This window comes from Nuphar pumila, chromosome 5 (assembly GCF_984573655.1).
Source record: "Nuphar pumila chromosome 5, dmNupPumi1.hap1.1, whole genome shotgun sequence".
Classification (NCBI taxonomy): Eukaryota; Viridiplantae; Streptophyta; class Magnoliopsida; order Nymphaeales; family Nymphaeaceae; genus Nuphar; species Nuphar pumila.
In genome coordinates, this window is record NC_143253.1 from 132,520,853 (window position 1) to 132,545,647 (window position 24,795).

The following is a 24,795-nucleotide window of genomic DNA, read 5'->3' on the forward strand; positions in this document are numbered from 1 at the left end:
ATAAATTTCTTTTAGCTGTCAACTGTGTGCAACTGTATATAAAATGAAATTTGAAGAACCCTAGGCAGTGGCGTGGCAGTGGCGTCGTAGGCCTCGTGAAGGCTCTCTCGCCAACAAACCACGTCAAACCTTTCACTTATATTTTTTTTCGTGAAGACCAGGGAGTTTCAGACGTGATTGAATCATGACAGTCAGCAGAACGCAGCAGGTTGGGTCGATCAGATTGCCAATCCTTTCGGTTCATCAATTTTGTCCCGTTGAGCCAAAGTACACAACAAGCAGAACGTGGGTAACAAGTCTTCAAACAAACACACCAGCAAAAAAAAACTAAACCCTGACCCGCGCCGGGGGAACCCCCATACCTTTTCTCTCTCTCTCTCTCTCTCTCTCTCTCTCTCTCTCTCTCTCTCTCTCTCTCTCTCTCTCTCTCTCTCTCTATATATATATATATATATATATATATATATATATATATACATTTTTGCCCCTGCCTCACCCCCGCACCCGGGTTTTTTGGAAGTGTCGAATCCCCGCACCCGCACCCATGTGACATAGCTCCTCAAGAGAGCTACCTCCGGTGCCGCCGTGTCTACTCCTTCCTCTCGAAGTAAAGTCTCTTGGCTTTTGGACTCCAGTGCATCTTTTCACGTCCCCAAACATATTTTCGCTTTCCGATTACTCAAAAAATGTTTCTCCATCTTTTGTTTTCACTGCGGATGGAACCTCTCTTGAAATTAAAGGCATAGGTAATTTTGAAAGTCAAGACTTTTTTATTCCAAAAACTAGATTTATATCTAAACTAAACTTAAACCTTCTCTCTGTTTCTCAACTCTCGGACCATGGTTGCGATATTAAATTCTCTTGTGATAAATGTTTAATACAGGATTGTCAGTCCGGGAAATTGATTGGGGAAGGCTTTAGGAAGGATGACTTATACTATATGGACTCTCTTCAAGTTCCAAAATTTTTTTGTAATGTTACCCGACACAAAGATATAAATGTGTGGCACAAAGACTTGGTCATCCTAATATCACCAAGTTATCTTATTTATACTTTACAAAAGACCTATGTAAAAGTTCATTTTTTTGTAATGATTGTATTCTCGGAAAAATGTGGAGTTTGCCTTTTGAGCAAAGAACTATGTTGTCTTCTAAAACTTTCGAAATTGTTCATTCAGATGTTTGGGGACCCGCACTTGTTGCTTCAAAAGGAGGCTTTTCTTACTATGTAATTTTTGTGGATGACTTTTCCAGATATTCGTGGATCTATTTTCTTAAGTTCAAACATGAAGTATTTTCGTGTTTCAAAATTTTTCATACAATGATCAAGAATCAATTCAACAGTAACATAAGGATATTTAGAAGTGATTCTGGAGGAGAATATCTCTCAAATCAATTTAAGAAGGACCTTAAGGATAACGTAATTGTTCACCAAAGGTCTTCTCCTAAAACTCCTCAACAAAATGGGTTGGCCGAAAGGAAACATAGGCACATCATTGAGACCACTAGAACCCTTCTTATATCCCAAAACATTCCTAAAAACTTTTGGGCTGAAGCATCTCTTGCTTTTGTTTATCTGATAAATCGCTTACCATCTAAGATATTGGGAAAAATATCTTCTTTTGAGGTATTACATAAGCTTGAACCTGATTATAATAGGTTACGAGTCTGTGGGTGTAAGTGTTTTATACTTACTGATAAAAATGACAAACTCTCTCCCAAGGCTATTCCTTGTGCCTTTCTCGGATATTCTGAAACTCAAAAAGGGTTTCGTTGTTATGACCTTAGAGATGATAAGTTATATGTCTCAAAAAATGTAACATTCTTAGAAAATGAAAGCGACTTTGAAAAAAATGTTTCCCAACAAGAAAATGTTGATTACTCCTTATTTGACTTATTGTCTAGCAATGATGACATATCTAGTGATAATGATGCATCATCAAACCATAATGGTGATGTTGGTGAATATAACTCACCCAATGAACAAGAAGGTAGAATTTCAAGTGATCCAATAACCTATTCTCGAAGAAACCAAGATACCTTTAGAAGTGCTATTGATCAATATAGTGAGTTTGTTCCTACTCTCGACCATAGAAGATCTGAAAGGAATAGGAGACCTCCAACTCGTTTTGTCTCGTTTGATCCCTTCTCGCCCCGATATAGGGCTTGTCTTAGTGCTATTCACTCTTATTTTGAACCTAGAAATTTTGAAGAAGCTAAAAAATGTATAGAATGACAAGAAGCTATGCAAAATGAACTTAACGCTCTTAGGAAGGCTGAAACCTGAGATTTTCAAACTCTACCCATAGGAAAGAAAACTATAGGTTGTCGATGGATTTTTAAGGTTAAGACTAAGAGCGATGGATCACTGGAAAGGTATAAAGCTCGCTTAGTCGCAAAAGGATATGGGCAAGAGTATAGAATTGATTATGATGAAACTTTTGCTCTTGTAGCCCGAATGGTTACAGTTAGATGTCTTATTACTATTGCATCTATTAAAAATTGGAACATTTTTCAAATGGATGTGAAAAATGTTTTTTGAATGGTGATCTTAACGAAGAAGTTTATATGGATGCCCCACCAGGCATGAAGATTCCTAAAGATAAAGTTCTTCGTCTTCGAAAGGCCCTCTATGGTTTGAAACAGGCCCTCAAAGCCTGGTATGATAGATTCACCAATGTAATGCTGGAAAATGGTTTTTTCTCCTGTTATACTGATATTGCTTTGTTTACTAAAAAATCTGATGCAGGAATTGTGATACTATTGCTCTATGTTGATGACATGTTAATTACAGGTGATGATGTTCAAGGAGTCAAGGGTATTAAGTCCGTCTTGACTTCAAAATTTGAGATGTCAGACTTGGGTTTTCTGACATACTTTCTTAGAATTGAGGTTGCCTATTCTCAATGTGGTTACTTCCTATCTCAGTCTAAACTTGCTTGTAAGATTATTGATAGGTCAGGGATTTCTGATGACAAATTTGCGAAACTCCTAAAGCCGTGGGATCAAAAATGAAGATTGATGACGGTGTTCTTCTAACCAATCCTACTCCTTAAAGGCAGTTGGTAGGCTCTTTAATGTACCTTAGCATCACTCGACCTGATTTTTCAGGTGCTATTCACATCGCCAGTCAGTTTTAGCACGCCCCTACAACAGTTCATATGAGTGTTGTTCTTCGCATCATCAGATATTTAAAGGGAACAGTGAATAAGGAAGTATTTCTATCTTCCTCTTCTGAATTAAAATTACTTGCTTATACTGACTCAGATTGGGAGGTGACCCTAATAACCGTCACTCCACCACTGGCTTTTGTGTTTTCCTAAGAGAGTCTTCGATTTCATAGCGATGTAAAAAGCAATAGAAGGTTTCTATGTCGTCCACTGAAGCACAATATAGAGTCATGGCATCCATTACCATGGAAATTGTATGGATTCGACGCATTTTAAAAGATATGGGAGTGCTTATCAGAAAACCAACAAAGTTATGCTGCGACAACAAAAGTGCAATTTATATTGCCAAGAATCACACATTTCACGAGCGAACAAAGCATATAGAGATGAACTGCCATTATGTAAGAGAAGAATACTTGAAGAAGGTCATTGATCTACCGTACGTGACGTCTGAGTATCAACTTGCGGACTTCTTCACAAAAGCTCTTTGTTCGCCCAGATTTCATTTCCTTCTTAACAAACTTGTGGTTATCGCACCGTAAGTTTGAGGGGGGTGTTAAAATGTATCTCCAAAGCCATTGTTGTAAGTATAAATATATATACTTATATATATAGAGATACATATACATATATATCATATATGTATACGTATCTTTATATATATATAAATATATACATATACATATTTTATTTTCTTATACCTGAAAAGGGTATTCTTGTAATTTCACATCTTGCGCATATTCCACTTGAAATATGTTGTAATTTCTTTTTATTTTTTTTGTATTTATTTTTTTCTATTTTTTATTTTTTCCTTTTTCATAAAGGTGCATTGGGCGTCCCCCCAATAGAGTCGTTGAGGGCTCCCCAACGACTCCTTTGAGAGCCCCCCTTGTACCCCTTTGCTTTTGTATAAATAGGGGTGTTCCCCCTTGTTATTCCTTAAGCATGAGAGTCTTAAGCATTTGATCTTTTCTATAAAATACATGCCTTAGTGCATGTTTGCTACTTTTACGCTTTTGTGTGTATTTTGTTCAAGTATTGTGTGAGTGCCTTCGTGCACATCTTTCATAAAGTATTTATGCTTGTATGTGTATTGCCTCTTCGTAGGCAATTTTACAATTATATCAAGCCATATAAACCTCATCATTTTAGCAAGAATAGAGGAGAATCAAAAATCATTTGCCATAACTGTAATGAACATGACCATATCAGGCCTCAATGTCCTAGATACAACTATAGGCCTCAAGAAAAACGTGTTGCCGTTGCACCATCAAAACAATATGAGGATACTCTGAATCTCAAAGACCTCACCAAATCATTGTCTCAATTGACGGAAGCATTGCAACCATTACTCAAAAGATCTATTTCAGGAGCGGCAATTCCATCATCTTCTCCTCCTGGTATGTGCTCTTCGCTTCTTGATTCAGGAGCTTCTTTTCATATGATCTCACATAAGTCTATATTATCCGAATGTCAACCTAATTTGAATGCATCTTTTATTTTTACTCCCGATGGCACTGCCTTGAAAATAGAGGGTGTTGAAATTTTTTAAAATAACTTGTCAAAACATAACAAATTTTACATTCCAAAAATAAGACTTATACCAAAACTTCATCTTAACCTACTTTCAGTTTCTCAAATCTCAGATCATGGATATGATGTCATTTTCTCATCAAGTAAATGTTGGGTGCAGGATCGCCAGTTCGAGAAATTGATTGGGAAAGGTTTTAGGCAAAAAGATCACTATTATATGAATTTCCTATGTATTTCAAAGGAATCAATTTGTAATACTGCCCAAACAAAAGATATACGGACTTGGCATCATAGACTTGGGCATCCAAATATAAGGAAATTAAATTTTGTACATGTTATCAAGAATCTTTATAAAGAAAATTTTAAGGTAAAGAATGTTTACTAGGTAAAATGACAGTCTTGCCGTATGGTCAAAGAACTTTTTACTCTTCAATGCCTTTTGAATTAGTTCATTCGGATGTGTGGGGTCCTGCTCCTGTTGCTTCTAAAGGAGGATTCTCCTACTATGTTGTGTTTATCGATGACTTCACTACATATTGTTGGATTTACTTTCTTAAGTTTAAATCAAATGTATTTGCAACTTTCAAAACATTCCATAACATGATTAAAACTCAATTTGAAAGTAAGCTCAAAATTCTCAGAACTGACTCTGGAGGAGAATATTTGTCAAATGAGTTTAAACAATTTTTAGAAAATAAAAGAATTTTACATCAAAAATCGTGTCCTAGAACCCCACAACAAAACAGAATTTCAGAAAGAAAACACAAACATATTATGAAAACTACAAAAACCCTTCTTAAAGTCATAAATTTTTCTAAAAATCTTTGGGTTGAAGCTGCATTAACCGCAGTATATCTCATAAACAGGATGTCTTCAAAAACTTTGTCAAATGAAATTTCTTTTAAAAAATTATCCAAATATCAACCTGGCTATCAAAGACTGAGAATCTTTGGTTGTAAATGTTATGTTTTAAATGATAAAGGAGATAAATTATTCTCTAAAGCTATCCCCCGTGCGTTCATTGGTTACTCTGAAACACATAAAGGATTTAAATGCTATGATATAAAAAATGATGAACTTCTTGTCTCAAGAAATGTCAATTTTGTTGAAAATGAAAGTGGACTTGAAGGAAACACGCCACAAGACATAAATTTTGATTATTTTTTCTTGTTTAAACTGTTGTCTAATGATGAAAATAGTTATGTAGAACCTCCTATTGAAGATAGAACAACAGTTAAACCAATAGTAAACACTAGAAGAAATCAAAATGCAACCAATGAAAGTGTAAATCAAAGTAACCATGAAGCATTAAAAATTCCTTCAGAACAAATCATCATTCGTAGATCTGAATGAACCTCAAGAATTCCAAATAAATTTGCATCTTATGACTCATTCTCCCCTAGACATAGAGCATGTCTTATAGCTATTCATTCATATTTTGAACCCTCATGTTACAATGAAGCAAAAAATTTACCTGAATGAATAAAAGCTATGCATACAAAATTAGACGCTCTTAAAGAAGCTAACACTTGAGAAATTCTAAATTTGCCCATTGGAAAGAAGACTATAGGATGTAGATGGGTTTTAAAGTAAAAACCAAAAGTGATGGATCATTGGAAAGGCATAAAGCCAAGCTAGTTGACAAAGGATATTCTCAAGAATACATAGTGGATTACGAAGAAACTTTTGCTCTTGTTGTCAGAATGACCATTGTTCGAATGTTTGTAGCTATTTCAGCTATTAAAAATTGAAATATATTTCAAATGGATGTTAAAAATGCCTTTTTGAATGAAAATCTTAATGAGGAAGTATACATGGATGTTCCGCCTGGATTGATAATTCCTTAAGGAAAAGTGCTTAAATTAAAAAAGGCATTGTATGGTCTCAAAAAAGCACCTAAAGCTTGGTTTGATACTTTTAACAATGTTATTACAAGATATGACTTTAAATCATGCTATACTGATACAGCTTTATTTATCAAGAATTCTTCTGCAGGTATTATAATTTTACTTTTATAAGATGATATGTTGATTACAAGGAGTGACAAAGAAGGAATCAAGAAAGTAAAACAGTTTTTGAAAAAATCTTTTAAAATGACAGACCTTGGGTTTCTAACATACTTTCTTGGTATAGAAGTATCATACTCTAACAGAGGGTACATATTGTCACAAATAAAGTTTGCTTCAGATATTATTGACAGGTCAGGACTATCAGACGATAAAGTTGTGGACACCCCAGAGACTGTTAGAATGAAGATACGAGCCAATGATGGAGTTCTTTTAGACAATCCAACCCCCTTCAGACAGCTTGTGGGATCTCTTATGTATTTAAGTATTACAATACCAAACATAGCTCATGTTGTACATATAGCCAGTCAGTTTCAACACGCTCCAGCATTAACTCATATGAGTGCAATGATGAGAATTATCAAATACATTAGAGGCAAAATAAATAAGGGAGTTTTTTTATCCTCTCTTTCCTCCTTAGATCTTATTGCATACTTTGATGTTTATTAGGGAGGGGATCCAAATAATAAGCACTCAACAACTGGTTTTTGTGTGTTTCTAGGTGAATCGTTGATTTCATGGAGGTGCAAGAAACAACAAAAGGTCTCACTATCATCTACAAAAGCTGAATATAGAGCAATGGCGACTACTACCATGAAAATCGTGTGGCTAAAACGACTAATTTCAGAAATGGGAATTCATTTTCAGAATGCTACAAGATTATGTTGTGACAACAAGAGCTCCATATACATTGCTCGAAATCATACGTTTCATGAAAGAACTAAGCATATAGAGATAGATTGTCATTTTGTTTGTGAAGAATATTTAAAGAAGTCTATTGATCTTTCATACGTGACATCAGAATATCAACTTCCGGATTTCTTCACCAAGGCATTGTGCTCACTAAGATTCAACTTTTTACTTGACAAACTTTCGATGATTTCACCATAAGTTTGAGGGAGACTGTAAGAAAATAATACATATATGTATATACTTGAATATATATACATATGCATATACATATTCTTCGTAATACAAGAGTATGTATATGTATAAGTATATGTATATAAATAAATATTTAAAGTATATACATATATTCTTGTATTTTTATTTTCTTATTTCTGTAATTTTTTATTTTATTCGTTTTTCACTTTTTGTGTACTCTTTCTGTACACAGTCACTAGCGGACTATGTACAGTGTTGTACACAGTAATTAAAATAAGAGTCATTGGGCTGATTCCCAACGGCTCTAATTAGAGCCGTTGGGAATTAGAGCCGTTGGGAATAGCCCAACGACTCTTTAAGAGTTGTAATGCTTTATAAATAAGGGCTGTGAGCCCATTGTAACAGTTGTAATAGTAAGAGGGGTTTTGTCCCCTTATGTTTATCAATACACTGCATTTGACGCACTTCTCTTCTTTTGTGGGGTAAAGCATTTGAATGCTATTTTATGCTATCATATGTTTACAGATGCAAGCTGAACCACAAAAAAATAGATGATAGTGATACTAAGGTATATAGAATGAAAAACTTTAAGCTTAAAAAGGGAAGCAGATACCAGCCATTAGCATATGTACAAGAAGCACACTGCACAAGACATAAAAAGATGCAAAGCCCATACTTGGCAACCATAAATTTATCCAGTACTTGAAGGCAAACTCTTAACTTATCCCAATTGATTGTCTTAAGCACATGTGAACGTGAAAAGAACTATCAAAGGACACTGGCATGTTTTTAGATGCAGTAAAAATATGAACTAGTTTGGCTGCAAATAAAAGCTGTTTTTTATTTTTCAAGTTGTAAAATCAAAATTTGACTAAACTTATGTTGTCTCTAGAGATCTTGAGACCTATGTTGTACTAAAGCCCTCAAATATAAAGAATGATGTACCTCCCAGGCCGCTATCATTTCAGCATCATAGTCCTCCCATCTTGAGGGTGTACAAGGTGTTCGAATGGCAAAGTCATATCCCTTTTTGCCCCTGCAAAAGATTAGCATTAATTCAAAGCTCCTTCCATTCTAAAGTCAATCTAGACGTGGTGGATGATACACTCATAAAAGGACATCATACATTTTTTGGACGGTAATTCTTGTACCCTCGAGGCACTTCCTGAACATGTAACCTTATGTTAAGCTCAGATTAGTCAAGGAAACAGAGACACATAGTGGCATGATCTGACCAGACAGTGACAGTAATCAGTAGTTAAAGCCCTTCATAAAAAGTTACCTCTCAAAAGCAGTACTGTGGCAGGGAGTAGCTAACCAAAAATCCTCAGCAACAATTTCATGGAGATCAGCACAAGTTTCTGCATTTACAATCTGTACGAAGTACAAAATTCATAGGTTGGAATTTCTGATGGACAAGTGTGAGAATAACACAAGCAGTAAATGACTTAAACAGTATCTTTTAGCAATGCTAAATGGCATTTGCATAATATGAACTTACAGACAGAAAAAACTCATGCTTCAGATGGGGTACTTTTCGTATGTAGATGTGTTCTTAGAGCAATCATGACTCAACGGCTGATATGGCACTAAAACTTGATGATAAAAGACCAAATTTTCTAGTTAATTGATTCAACCCCAACCCTGGCTTTTAGTAAATAAACAATGACAAGCACATTTATAGGTTTAGTTTAAGAAAAAATACCTGTAACTATATTTTCTTGAAGTGGTTAGGAAAAAAACTGTTCAGGACCTATATATACATGTGTGTATGTGCATGTTATGTGAGCATGTCCTCATTGCATGAGCAAGTCTTTCTCTGCTTGGTGCAGTATCAAACTATTGATGATGCAGGAGTAAAGAGATGAGCGAGGAAATTTATACTACAAAAGTAATACTACATTTAAAATTGGGTTGGCTGCTGAGGCTTCTTCTTGCCTTATTCATTATTTTTCAGAGAAAGCTTAAAAGAAGAGATGCACAATTGTCATTGTTCCACCACATTGATCTAAGCCATTGACAGGCTAACTTAATGGCATATAGAATTTTCTAATGATATAAAATCACAATCCAAGATACAATGCGGACAAAGAATAATTTGTCACTATAAGATTAACATGTATCATCATGAAGGATGCAAAAGAAGCCATCCAGACCAAGAAACGATAAAAGCAAAATATATAAAATGAACAGATTTGTCTGACATAATCAATACTGAGTTCCTGTTAAGTTTTGGGATTTGCTTTTCAGGAATATATATTGTTGCACTAACATTGTTGAAAAAGCAAGTTTATCACATAAACATATGCTAGACAACCTTGTAGTCAACTTTACATCTGAGATAAGCACAACTACAATGTATGCATGTAGAAGGTAGTGCAAATAGAAATAGACTCACATTGGGTAATTTTCCACCATCAGATAGGTTAATAATAGCATCTTCCTTATTGTTAACATGCATCGTTTCTTCCATGATTTTCTTCGCAACACCCAAAGTCCTACAAATGTTTTACACAAATGAGAGTGCTCTTCAGGAGAGAGAGAGAGAGAGAGAGCACCACTTACCTCTGATAATAAGGATGATACCGAACAACTTTTGCTTGTCCATTGATCAGTGGTGTATGAGAGCCAAAGCCAGCATTGAACTCCTCACTAAGCAATAAAAAACAAAGAGGTCAACCCCATGAGAAAAAAAGGAAAACTTAATGAGGAACAACACATGCATGCATGCACTTATTAGAAAAAACCACCCGATTTTCATATACCATATTCAGTACAATCCTCTAAGAATAAAGACGAACAATTCAACCTTTCTAATAAACAGAATACAAGACCTTGAATGGAAAATAACACAATTGCACATATAAGAGGTAATATTGAAACTGAATAACCACTATTCCACATTTTCACTCGATATTCTGTATTGTTAAAGCCACGGTTGGCCTGAAATCATATTGATTTTAGCAAATCACATCTGGTTTATGGATGCAGATATGAATCAAGTCTAACAATAGGTTCCAGATTGGGATCTGATCCTAATCTCTACAAGATTCAGTGACAATACTCTCTCTCTCTATCCACACACACACACACACACACACACACACACACATATATATATATATATATATATATATATATACATATATATATGGGTTAATATTTGGTTCTATTGAAGGCTTGAAACTATTGAGCTGGAAATCATAGGCTCAAGCTTTATTGACTCAGTCTGACCATATAGATGCGTTCAACACGGTTACCGGAAACTCCACTTACATGTGGGAAACTCATTTCTTGAGAAACCGTTTTCGAAACCAGAAACCATGCATTTCCGAAGCATGTGGGAAACTTCTAAAAAAGCATGGGAAATCCGTTTCACATCACATGGGAAACCTACTTACTTTATATGGGAAACTCGTTTCACTTATTTGGGAAACATGTTTTTGTACATTTCTTCCAAGTTTTTCTTAAATAAGATCTTTTTTTCAATGAAAATTTGAGACATGTGTTATTCAAAATTTTAATTACTTATTTTAGTTGTAATCAAAGTAGTCATATATTTTATTAAAAAATTTATTAATCCTTACCATTTATCATAATATTAGTAAAAAAGCAACGTTTATGTAAACTTGTAATATTCTTTGTCCATATTGTCAACATTTTCACACACACACACACACACACACTATATATATATATATATATATATAATCACATTTCCTGTTTCACATGAACTTTAGAAAGTCTCATTTCCCATTTTCATTTCTCAACACGTTTCTTGTTTCCATTTCCCTTTCTGGCAAACTTGGTTCAACAAGGTTTGTTTGCTAAGGATTAAACATTGGATCATGCAATTTCAATCTAAAAAATATGATTTTTTGAGTCATGAAAGGTATTGTGGGTCGTTGATTTTTGAAGCCATTAAAGTACCTGCTTACATGTCATAATTCAAAACTCATTGTCTATTAAAAGAAACCTTGTAGATCATATTTATAAGGTCCGATTTACCAAAAAAAAACTTAAAAAATATGAAAAGAATGATTTATACTCAAAAGTTTTGTGCATTCAATAGCACCAAATATTAATCTATATATGCATGTGTGTGTATATAGGTTAATATTTGGTGCTATTGAAGGGACGAAATTATATGAAACTATTGAGCTAGAAACCATAGGTTTTAGATTTCTTTTGTAAATTAAATCCTATGGATGTGATCTACAAGTTTCGTTTAGTGAGAAATGAGTTTTGAATCATATGATTGTGACATATAAGTAGGTTTTTTAAGGGCTTCAAAAATTAATGGTTCACAATGCAGTGAAATTTTATGACTCAAAAAATCATATTTTTGAATCGAAATAACATGATCGAAGGATTGAGCCTTAGCAAACAAACCATCCTGGACACATCTATGTGGTCAGATTGAGTTGATAAACATTGAACCTAGGATTTCCAGCTCAATAGTTCCATATAATATATATTAACCCACTGTTATATGTTTGCCCTGTTATGGTTCCAGATCCAACAAGGCCAAAGACATTCCAAACCAGACACAGATTTCAGTATGTACTACCTATATCCAATAACATGTCTATTCCAGTTCAGACCCACATCATGAATCCAACCCACTTGCAACCCTCACTAAAGGCATAAAAAAGATTGAGGGCCTTGTATACCAGAAGCAAGAAACGTCACACAAGTTTGAGGATATTAATCAAAGATTTTGAAATATGGGTTCCTTCTGAGAACATCTGAAGACCGCCTAGGTGACTCCATAAAAGAAATTGTATACATGGACTTTTAGTGCAATGAAAAGATCCAAATTTTTTACTATCTAAAAATCCAAAAGAGGAAAGAAGGCAGGCAGGCATACAAGAACTCATGAATGCAATTGTGAAGAACATCCAAAACAGTACATTAATCATATTAAGCAGTCACCCATTAGGGAAAAATAACTTCAAAAGAAAGTCTTGCAACCCCGTGCAATGTAGCTGTGGCCCTTGAGATGTATGTAGGCTATATAGGCATAACATAAAGCCATGAATCTAGGAGACAAATCTCTTCCTCAATCAAGTATAAAGACAAATGAATGGTATGAAGAAGGGATGTGGAACAAAAGAGTGTGCAATGTTTTTATTGATTAAAACATCAAGTAAAGGTCCTACCCTAATAGGTAGGATGCATGCCTCATATTGATTAAAATGTCACAAAAAAGGTCCTTCCCTAGTGGCTCAGGCTCCCTGTATTTAAACAAGCCAGTTTTGTTTGAGCTTGATTAAGCACCGCTCATAGTTAGACAGGTAAAGGATATGTGATGTTTTTATCAATTAAAATGTCAAAGAAAAAGGCTCCTGTAGGATGCTTGCCTCATGTAAAGGAGGTGCCGGGTTTGAATCATGCTCCCTGTACCACCCAACCCGTCTCTTCATATTTTTAAATAAAATGAGATTGACTCAAGCCGAGCCTGACTTGCACTTGGCCCAAACCCGAACTTGACCATGGCATGTTCAGAATGGAGCTTGACCAGCCGAAGCACGGTACAAACTTGGCTCTTGTGCAGCCCTACCCACTGCATTAGAAGCTTTTGGGGCTAAGGCTTCTTGGGTTGTGTACCATCTATTTTTCTCTCTTCTTTACTTTCCATCTAAAGCTTATAGTCTACTTGGCAACTGTTATATGTATAGGTCAGAAGACCAATATGACAATGAAACATGGCTTTTCACAAAAGAAAGAGAAATGCAACTTGTTAAATTACAAACACAAAAATCCCAAATACATTGCAAAATATCAGTCCTAAGTAAAGTGATCATACCACCTTCTTGAAAGCTTACAGAAATATTACTCAAATTATGCACCCAAAAGCTAAATTAGTTTGATAACACATAAAAGTAAATAGCTAAATTAGTTTGACAACACATAAAAGTAAATAGCTAAATTAGTTTGACAACACATAAAAGTAAATAAAAAACATAAAATTAAGCTTTTACAAGAAAGAAATAGGGATATTGATGCATTATGAATCAAACATTGATCTAGCTAGCTATAAAATTATCCTTCAGTGTAACCACATAGGAAATCCATCGGTATAATAACATTGGAAGAAAAAACAGATTAGCAATTTTGGAAGTGCAAGGCCCCAACAATTTACTGGGCATAGCTACGAAAGCAAAAAGAGACATGAATAAAACTGAAATGGTATACATCCTATCTAGGGGTGTCAACTCATCAGACCCCCACCAAATTGGGCAGGTCCGAACCCGGATCCGACTAAGAGGTGCTGGTATCAGATCCAGACCCAGATCTGATTGGATCTTTCATAAGAAAAACCATACCTGGATCCGATAAAGATTGCATAAACCAGACCTGGTCCATATCCGATAAAATAATATTTTTTGAAGTTCTTTACATTGAAATTTCGTGGAACTTAACAGGAACTTAGGTCTGACCGGGGTTTGTTATAAAATTTCATAAACCATACCCGGCCCATTTAATAACCGGACCTCATAGGTCCCACCCGAATAGTTAATTGGACCCCTTTGTTACAGACCCCACCAGATCGGTTTATACCCAACCCATTGACACCCCTAATCCTATCACAGGTTCAAAGCAATAATGTGACATATGCCTTGGGCCACATTATCTGGTACAAATGCATTTCGATAGAAAAAGTTTCCAAAGACAGAATAATTGGAAAAAAAACAAAGAATGTGCATCTATGACAAAACAATACATCAATAAAATGATGATAACTTCGATGAATTCTTTCTAGAAGATAGGAGTTAGGAGGGCAAACTGAAACTCAATTTAGTGAAAATGCAAATGAAAACAACCCCTTTATCAGGAAATGCCTGAGAAAAGAGTAGATCTGAACCAATGTGTGTGTGTCACTTTAGTAAAAATGCAAATGAAAACAACCTCTTTATCAGGAAATGTCTGAGAAAAGAGTAGATCTGAATCAATGTGTGTGTGTGTGTCACTTTAGTGAAAATGCAAATGAAAACAACCCTTATCAGGAAATGCCTGAGAAAAGAGTAGATCTGAACGTCTGAACCAATGTGATTGTGTGTGTGTGAGAGAGAGAGAGAGACCTTAGTTTGTTCACCCAAACAACAGGGTCACAAGGTTCAGAAATTTGTCTCCACTTAACAGCCAATGAGTAAACATCATGCCAAGACATAGCAAAACGTCCAGATGTTGATTGATCTTCGCTTGTGTTGTATGAGGTTGATGTCTCACAGCTGATACTGGTGCTACAACCAACACCACCGCGATTCTGACTTAGAATGTTTGGCTTCTCCTTTCTTCGGGTCTTCTTCACACCTCTTCCTGAGGGCTTATTCGAAAGTTTCCAATCTGCATGAAGAGATCGCCATGCCTTTTGAACCTTTTGTGCAATTTCTATAGCAGCCAAGCCCGCCATCCGGTACTGGACCAGATGATGAAAACAAAACAGTTTCAGATAAAAAGATATTGGTAAGGTTAACAAAACGTGACATACAAAAAGGGGGAAAAAAAGCATAAAACTACTTGATGTAATATCAGCCTATCAATTATCATAAGCTAAAACAGACAATAACGTAATCAACAGGACAGATCAAACCCCACTACAATGATCTTTAGGTGAATATCTAAAGGAAGAATGAACAAAAAACATGTGCCCGAAGAAAAGATGGAATACACTGGTTATGTATTTTAACCCGATGCAAATCCATTCTGGTTTCCCTTCAGAATTGTTTTTCAACAAAATATACTTGATGACTTGGACACATGCACATTGACATGTCATAAACAAATAACAGAAATCGCATATAACTCATGAATCAGATATTCATTTATGTTAATAAAAGTTTGTGCAACAGGCCACTATTGTGGACCTAAGAGGCTAAGACAACCCATTAGGAAAGCCAATGAGTAAATTAGCTTGTTCTTATTAGACCTGTCAACTATCACATCATGGTAGATAGCCAAAGTTGAAAAATCACGGATAATGAGTGAATTGCAGCTTAGCCTGAGACATTGTAAGTGCAATCTATTACAAGGCTTCTCGCCCATTCTATGGCTAATCATGTCATCAGATTCAAATTCCAATATTAACATGTTATGCAGATAACTTGTGGTATCCATGCACAGCAATCATTAACAGTGATAATAATGAATTGCAATCCACTAGGGACTGAAGACTTTTGTGTTTTCTTATTTTTTGTTTTATTTTTTAATATTGTAAACATCATATAGCTGTCAGAAGACTCAGAACTGGTCCAACTAGCTGTTGGACCAGCCCCAACAGCTATAAATCTAGCCGTTGGGGCTGGCACAACAGCTAGTTGGGCCAGCCCCTTATGACTTGGAGTGCCTATTTAAAGGCACTCCCTCCCTTGTATATTTTAATGCTTAATGCCAAGCATATTTGAATAAAAGCCTTATTGTTTTTATGTGTTCTTACTCTCTTTTGAGAGACTGTGTGTTGGCCGTTAGTGGCTCTTTGTATTTGGCCCATTAGAGGCTTTTGTACTTGTGAGTATCCACCTTTGTAGACGCTAGTGGCATTGTATTTGTGCACTTGTTGTTTCATTACAAACCGCCCTAAATGAGGAGAAAATTTTAAGTATTACATGGAAATCTAACTGCAAAAGTTACAATAAAACAAAAAGTCATGAAAAACATGGCAGTAGCTGTTGTTGGAGCTAAACTGGGTGGATAAAACTTAAAAAGGGGAAAAATTATAGAAGTTTTTACACAGATTTAAAAAGAGGATGAGACCAGATTCAAAGGCAAATAAACAGGGAGCCATTCAACAACCTACAAGGACTGGAAAATTTCACATACTCATGTTCCCCTGTTATTTGCAGCATGTCAAAGATTATAATAGATGATACAATTGCAATCATCTACGTCTAAACAAAAACAAAGCAATTCTGTTTCTGAACAGACATATGCCTCTCTAGCACCTTTTTTGCTTTTTGATGGCAAATCTGGGGAACAGCAACAGATGGATTTGAATTAAGATACGTCTACAGTGCTGAGACGAGAAGCATATGAGAAGATTAACACAAATAAATGCAATGATATTATTTCCCAATTATAAAATTACAAGTTAACAATTAATGTGCAATTAAGTTGGTGAAGCATGAAATTTTGACCACTAACAAAATGTTTAAAGAAAGAGTATCACATATCATATTGCCATCAACAGAAAGGCACTCTGTGTTTATTTTAACTACACCTAAACAGAGCAAAGTTCAATTTCTCTACAGTTGGCTGAGATAATAACCTGACGTCTGTTAGGTAAGAAGCCGGCACAATCATACTGTATCTTCCTCCCAATCGAATTAGCTGCTTGGAGTAGAACCTTCTTTTGCTTTGTTAATATAAAATCTTGAGGCCTAAGGCGCCCACTTTTTAAGGAAGTAGGTAAAGGAGGCTGTCTGAAAACCCTTTCACAAACATTCTTAGGATGAAGTCGTTTACACCAGTATTCCTGAGTAAAACAGACAGGATAAAGTTATTGTACAAAATCAAATTTAAAAAAAAAAAATTTATGAGGACAAAATGACAGAAAAATGACAAATTAGGACATTGGCATTTCTTGCCATTTTCATTTGAAACATCTTGACCAAGATGGAGAAATTTGGAATAGGGGCAACTAGATATTAAATGCTTCGCAGTCACTGATGACTTCCAAACAACCAGTCACTGATGACTTCCAAATAACCAGTGAAACAAGTAAAATAAGTTTACCTTAAATAGTGGATCAACATCTCCATCAATGTCGAATGAGTTGAATGGCAAATTCGCCCTTGAAGCAGTATATAAAGCAATTTCTTTCTGCAGTAGCAATTACTATCAATGGAAAAGGAAAGCAAAACATGACCAGTAATTAACCAACAAGAATTGTGCCATTGAAAAACAAGAATCAAATGGTGCTACCAGTGAAAAATATGACAACAATCACAGAAAGTGGCTTCAGAAATGTGCAAGCAGATGGATACATGGATTCCTACTTTTACACAACAAATTACATACATTCAGATTTCTATTCTTGAATAAAACCATGCAATGGAATAATTCTTTTAAATGCAACAGCCTGTAAATCATCTTTCTAGCAAATGTTAACATTTTCCAACCAAAAACCAGCATTCAATCACAGGCATTGTAATTGTTGAAGGTTAAATGTAATATAATGTTGTAGACACTGTTGTAAGTATTGCATTGTATCGTACGTATCTATATCAGCTATATTGTATGATACAGCCATGTATTGTACCATACAATACATGATGTATCGTACAATACGTGTCGAGCGGACTTCAAAATGGCCGAAACTTGACTTTTTAATTTTGGGTTTTAAAGACCTTCCTAGAGCCGATTATCTCATTTGTGTAGAGGCCTTTAGAGAAGAACCCATGCACCCTAAGAGGCATGAGAGAGATTTGGGGGCCGATTCGTGCGCAAGGGAGAGGGCTTTTGTGGATTTCTCATGTAAGAGTGCATTTTCATCCTTTTTCACTCAAGAGAGTGGACTAGGGTAAAAAAATCATATTTTTTGTTTCCCATTGAATTTTTTTAGGAAGATGGCATCAAATGATCTGACATGGCAATGGGGCACTCAAGTAGTGAGTGAAAACCGATTGAAAATTGAGTGCAACTATTGTCATCATATTGTTTCGGGTGGTATCGCTCAGTTGAAACATTATTTAGCCGTGACACATCACAATGTTGCCCCTTACATATCAGGGGATTTGTTGAATCTCATGAAATGTCAATGCCAGTAAATACTCACTAGTCTGAGAGAAAAAAACAAGAAAAAAAGATGAGTGAGGCAGAAATGGGGTATGCGCAGCCCTGAGAGGATGTGTACGATGAATATGAGTTCCCAACTTCTGATCCTACGGCCCCTAGCATAACATCTTGAGAAAAAGAAGATAATGATGATGATGTTGATGATTAAGGTTATATTTTCAAAAAACATGGTTATTTAACACTTAAGTGTTCATAAACTTGGTTATTTTGTTTTTGTTTATGTAATACAAAAGTATGTGTCTTGTGGCATGTTCTTAATTGCAACATATTTAATATTTTGCAATGTTCTCGTGAAATATGCATGCAATATTAGCTATATTTAGTTGATGTTTGATGTCTCATGTAGCTCATAAAGACATAAATGCTTCATATTGATTTTATGGTTGTATTTTGTGCAAATCATTGTTTCATGTGTTATGATTTTTTTTTCTGATTTTTCTTGAGCTTTTTTTGGAAAGTTTTTATTGAAAAATTATAATTTTTTACGATACGCTACACTACGTATTTAACTTTGGGCCCGACCGATACAGGTAACGATAAGCTACTTAAAACCTTGGTTGTACATGTGTATAATTAGAGTCAAATCTGTCCAGAAATTTTCATTTTATTTACTCTTGGATTACTTATATTGTGAGAGGCACTTTAGGCAAGTGATTGTTGTAAAAGGAGAGTCGACCCCTATAATAGTATATACCTTAAAAGAAAGGAATGAAGCTTTGAAGTTATGTTTCTCCTCTCACTTGTGCCTTCTTCCATTCGTAGCTGAACTCATAGATGGTATCAGAGCCAAATCAACTCTTAAAAGAGGCTTCTGATTGCATTGGAGGAGGAATTGAAGCTTCTGAGTTTTGTGCCGTCACTGACGGCAACATCAAAGGAATGAGTGTCTCTGCAGTCCCAGGTTTATTTAAGCTGAGTTGGGGTTCTGGTAGAGGCAGATTTTAGGAGTTCTACAAAACAAAGCTCAGTCGATTTGGTGAAGTTTTGGATTTACTGTGATTTTTCGAATATTTTCTCAGTTTTGAGAGAAAACTTGACCAGATTTCAAAAATCAGGTGAATCTGACCGGGCTCTTGGTATTTGGTGACTGGGTTTGTTTCTGTTAGCATTGTTTTTGGTCTAGAAGGCTGCTGAAGCCAGTCTCTTAGCAATAGGTGGAGTGTATTTTGAGATTCGTTGAACCTTGCTCATAGGCTAGCAGGAGGTACTTTTTTTTATGGTTTCATAGTATAGTTGATATTTGGTAGCAGTATTACTGGTGAATATAGCCTTGGCACAGTAGTGTGAGTCTAGGTATTGTTTTTTTGGTTCTGTGACTCACTCAGTGGGTGAGTATTGTGGGTTATTACTTGCGACTAGACACCGATAGTCTAGTTCTTGGTTCTGATTGTGAAGGCTGGATATTGGTAATATTGTTTAGGCATATTGTGTTAAGTTGTTTCCTATATTATATGTTGCCATTGTAGTTGAAAGTGTGGGGAATATGGAAAAGGGAGAACCCATACAATTTCTGTGAAACTAGATGGGACGAACTACACGTATTGGACAGATTTCATGTTGGCAGTAATAGAAGGGTGTGGTCCTGTGGGATACTTGGATGGAACAAGTGATAAGCCTAAACAAGGAGTATTGGAATATGAGGAGTTGATGAAGGAATGGAGGATGAACAATATGAAAGTGAAGTCATGGATACTCGGTTTAGTAGAGCAATGTATTCTCATGAACCTTTCTAAGTTCCAAGAAGCAAAGGATGCATGGGCTGTCTTGGAACAAGTGTATAAGCAAAAGAAGAGGGTAAGGGAATATTAGCTGATGCAGGAGCTTAGGGCTCTCAGGCAAGAAAATGAGACTATTGAAGGCTTCTTTTCAAAGATTCAACAGATATGGGGCGCTTTTGCGCTCATTGGGCCTAATGAGAGATGTGCAAAATGCAAAGATTGCAAGAAATGAATGGAATTGAGCAACAATTCTAAGGAAAGGACACATGTCATCGAGTTTTTGATGAGGCTACAACAGGAGTATGATAATGTAAGGAGCGCCATTCTGCACAGGGCATCTTTACCTACTCTCACCTAGACATTTTCTGAGCTCATAGCTGAAGAGACTGATAAAATCTCTTGAAAGCAAATCATCTGATGAGTCAGTGCAAGCAGTTACTAGGCTGAGTGGGACACGAGGAGCTCGTGTAGGTTCAACTGGGATGCCTAGAGGAGATATGAGTGGTGCTAGAAGTCATTATTGTAAGGAGTTAGCACACATGAAGAATACATGACTGATTCTCATAAAGAAGAAATTTGGTGCAGCTGCTACTTCTCCAGCATTTGGTGCGGCAGTGGGTGAGAATGGCTCAGGGAAAGAGGAGGTGGGCTCTTTGGTAGCAGCTACGTCATATGGATCTCAGCAGGGGATTCATACTCAGATATTAGAGGAGATGCAGCAGATTCGACATTTGTTGGCTCGGTCTTTTGTTTTTGTTGCTCCTCATATTCAGTCTTCTTGTGCCCCTTCCACTTTTGGTAGTGCCCTTGCAAGTACTTCTGGAATGCATTCAGGATGGCTAATAGCCTCAGAGCCCTGCCTATGAGTCTATATTAACCAATTGTAGACCGAGTGGTGGAGCCTTTCGCATTGCCAACGGATCTATTATGAATCTTTCAAAAATTAGTTCTATCACACCGGCCTCTGATCCTAAAAGTAAATTGAACAATTTAGAAGTTTATCATGTTCCTTTTCTTGATTACCAAACAACATTGTAATCTATGTCACAGGGACTCTTCAACTAGGTGTCGCACCCGCGTCGCACACGCACCCGATGCGGTCAACCTGACCCTGGGTGCAGTCAATGCACCCAGGGTCATTTATGTCCAACATTTGGACTTTACATATATATATATATATATAAATTTTTTTTTGCCGCACCCCCACACCCAAGTTTTTTGAAAGTGCCGCACCCCCGCACCCCCGCACCCGCACCCATGTGGCATAGATTGTAATGTTTTCTTTACTATTGTTGATTGTTTTGTGCAAGATCAGTCTACCGGGAGGAGGATTGGGACTGTGCATCGGAGGGGACACCTCTACTATGTGGATCATCTAGATTTGACATCTCAAAAAGTTGTGGAGTCGAGTCTTGGTGACGCAGTTTTGGATCCTACAGTCTTGTGACACCATCGATTAGGACATATTTCCAGTTCCAAGCTACAACATGTTATGTCAAATGATATTCAGGGAGAGTTTAGAGTCTTCGAGTATGAGCAAGTGTTGTGAGTTGTAGGCTTGCTAAAGGTCATGTTCTTCCTTTCCCATCTAAAAGGGTTGAGTATGTGAATTTGTTCAATCTTGGGCACTCTGATGTTTGGGGACCTTCTCTTGTAAGATCTAAGGGAGGTTCTACCTATTTTGTCACTTTCATAGATGATTGTACAAGATTCACTTGGATATATTTTATGAAATATAAAAGTGACTTGCCCAAAAATTTTCAAAAATTTTGCATATTTGTTAAAACTCAATTCTTTGTGAGAATTAAAATTTGGTATTCCGATTCAAGGGGAGAATACATCGGGCATAAGCTTATTTGTCAAAGGCAGTGCCTAGGCGCAGCCCCACCGCCTAGGCGATACAGTTTGGGTAGTGGGACCCTACATTTTGTCCTAAGCACCGCCTAGGCAATTGCCTAAGTCTGCAAAATTTTTTGTTTAAGTCATTGACTAATGTCAACGACTATAAAAGGGGAAAACGGAGTCCCTTTTTCCCCCTTTTATTTGAGTTTGCACTCACCTCTCTCTCGCATGCTAGGGCACGAAGAAGAAGACTTTGGGTCTCTACAGACTACAGGTATGGGTCTCTCTCTCTCTCTCTCTCTCTCTCTCTCTCTCTCTCTCTCTCTCTCTCTCTCTCTCTCTCTCTCTCTCTCTCTCTGGGATCAGCAGCCGCTCTCGGCGATCAGGGATCTATGTGATCCTTACTTGAACCTGTTCAGGAACATCATCCCACCCGTGTTTGATACCTTAGACGTCAGCCCGGTTTTGGGTACGCTCGGTTCGATTTTGAACAACAGTAAGGGGATTTGATCATAGTTTTGTTTGGCACGGTTGTTTTTTATAGATAATTCTTCTGTAGACATAAACTATATTGATTTTGTTAATGGGGGTTGTATAAATTTTGATGAATTTTTACTATAGTGAAGGAATTTTTGGAATACGAGATTGGTTCTTGTTGCTCTTCTACTTATATGATGGTCTGTTGGTTGATGTTGTCTAGACTCTGTGTCTCTGTTCATGTGATGATATGATGGTTTTTGTTTTCTTTATATGCTTGATTTCTTTGACTAAAAAATCTCATAAAAAATGTAGATTTGCAGTGAGTTTTAAGAACACCCTCCTTTTTTTTAATGATCCAATAGGAATGATTGTTTTCTGCAAGTTATAGCAGTTTGGTTCTCAAACCATCAAACATGATTGATTGTTCCCTCAATATTTTATTCACGAGAATATAAAGTTCTTGTTTAAATGAAAAGGATGAACAGGGTCCTTGTTATGTCATCATGACTGCATACTTCTTTTGCCTTTTCTTCTGATATTTGCTATGAAATTTATGCTTATGCAAAGTTAATTGATTTACCCTTTGTTAAGCAGGTTGGGGCAAAGGAGAGAGAGTGTGCTTGCAGTATTTCCGAGAAAATCTTGGAATTTGCAGTGACCAGTGAAATAGAAAAGGTGACAGCATTTGCGCCATCAAAATAAGATATTGACTATAACCAATAGATGACAATGAGTGTAGTGCATTTTAATTTTACTCTCATTTGTGGTTATGTGTGTACATGTGCATGCACCTTAGTTGACAGCATTTGTGCTATCAAAATAACATATTGACTGCAGAAAATAACACTTGCACATGCATGCTTATTTATTTGTTTCTGTAAAAAAAAATATAAAAGCCCAAAAGCATGTTTAGACTATTACTTATTATGTAATATATTATATATTTATATATATGTGATATGTGTCAATGTGCATTTTTGTGAAAGGCTGAATTCATATTTTGGGTTTATGTTAATTGTTGCTTATGCTTACTCCTGTTAATTTAGCGAATTTACATGTTCCTTTTTTTTAGATTCTTATTGTTTTTTAAAACAACGATGGAAGGGGCTTCTTCTGCAAGTGCTAGTGGGTCCACTCCCAGCTCGATATTTCCAAATTTGAAAGATATGCAGAACTTTAAGTGAAAATCAAGTGATTCGGCATGGGAGTTGGCCTATATTAAGGATAAACAAGATCTGAATTTTGTGACGTGCCTTAAATGTGAAATAACTTATAAACGAGGCATATAAAGAATAAAACATTATTTACTTGGGATTGGGAGAAACGTGAAGGCTTGAGATAAAACATCTGTATAAATCAAGCAAGTACTTTCTAAGTACATGAAGGAATCAAAGAAGAAAGATGAAAAAAATAAGAGAGTCAATTAATATATATGAAAGAAGTGAAAGTTTGTTCTCCGCTTCCATTTTTGGCGAAGGGCATGCTACAGTTTCATAGATGGAGGGGCAGCCGAGTAGTACATTCGGCTTGAGACCACCACAGGCAGAAGGGCCTACGGATTTGTACTTTTGAAGTGATCTAGCAAGGAAGGCAAGCAAACAAACAAACCACGTTAGAGAATCGCTTTAAAAAGGAAAAAAGGGAAACAGTGTGTGAATTCATTAGTAGGTGGTCTTATGAAGGTGGAATACCTTTTAATATAACGAAGTTGCCTTCATTTTATAGTATGTCTCAAGCTATAGGCCAATTTGGACTAGGAATGAAGCCTCCATCATATCACCAGTTGCGAGAACCACTTTTGAATAAAAGAACGAAGAAAACGAATGAGTTATTGGACCAATACAAAGTGCATTGGTCCAAATATGGATGCAACATAATGCCAGATGGCTTGACTGATACAAAAGAGAGTATACTCATTAATTTTTTGGTTAATTGTCTTTTGGGAACAATTTTTTTAAATCGGCTTATGCATCAAATGAAGTAAAAAATGCAGATTTGCTTTTTGCATTGTTGAATGATATTGTTAAAGAAGTTGGGGAGGAAAATGTGGTTCAAGTTGTTACTGATAATGCCTCCAACTACGTCAAAGCGGGTAAGTTGTTGATGGATAAGAGAAGACATTTATTTTGGACTCCTTATGCTACACATTGTAAAGATCTATGTTGAAAGATATACGAGAATTTAAAGAGTTGAAAAACATTTTTGAAAAAGCAAGGCAATTGGTAGTATTCATATACAAACATATTTAAGTATTGAATATAATGAGAGCACACACACAAAGGGACTTACATAGGCCTGCAGTGAC

At 36.1% G+C, this 24,795-nt stretch overlaps 1 protein-coding gene across 2 annotated transcripts in view; it reads right to left on the bottom strand.

Annotated features, from left to right (window-relative positions):
• LOC149838794 (suppressor of RPS4-RLD 1-like) overlaps positions 1-24,795 on the bottom strand; it is a 116,252-nt gene that overhangs the window by 34,107 nt on the left and 57,350 nt on the right. The window contains exons 14-21 of one of the 2 annotated variants that reach the window (XM_090006818.1): positions 17,389-17,475; positions 16,922-17,128; positions 14,739-15,076; positions 10,219-10,305; positions 10,052-10,151; positions 8,936-9,027; positions 8,780-8,818; positions 8,599-8,689 (exon numbers count right to left, since the gene is read on the bottom strand). In XM_090006818.1, coding sequence (XP_089862944.1) covers positions 8,599-8,689; positions 8,780-8,818; positions 8,936-9,027; positions 10,052-10,151; positions 10,219-10,305; positions 14,739-15,076; positions 16,922-17,128; positions 17,389-17,475 — 1,041 coding nt within the window. The remainder of the gene's footprint in view (positions 1-8,598; positions 8,690-8,779; positions 8,819-8,935; positions 9,028-10,051; positions 10,152-10,218; positions 10,306-14,738; positions 15,077-16,921; positions 17,129-17,388; positions 17,476-24,795) is intronic. The other variant, XM_090006819.1, reaches the window with a different exon arrangement.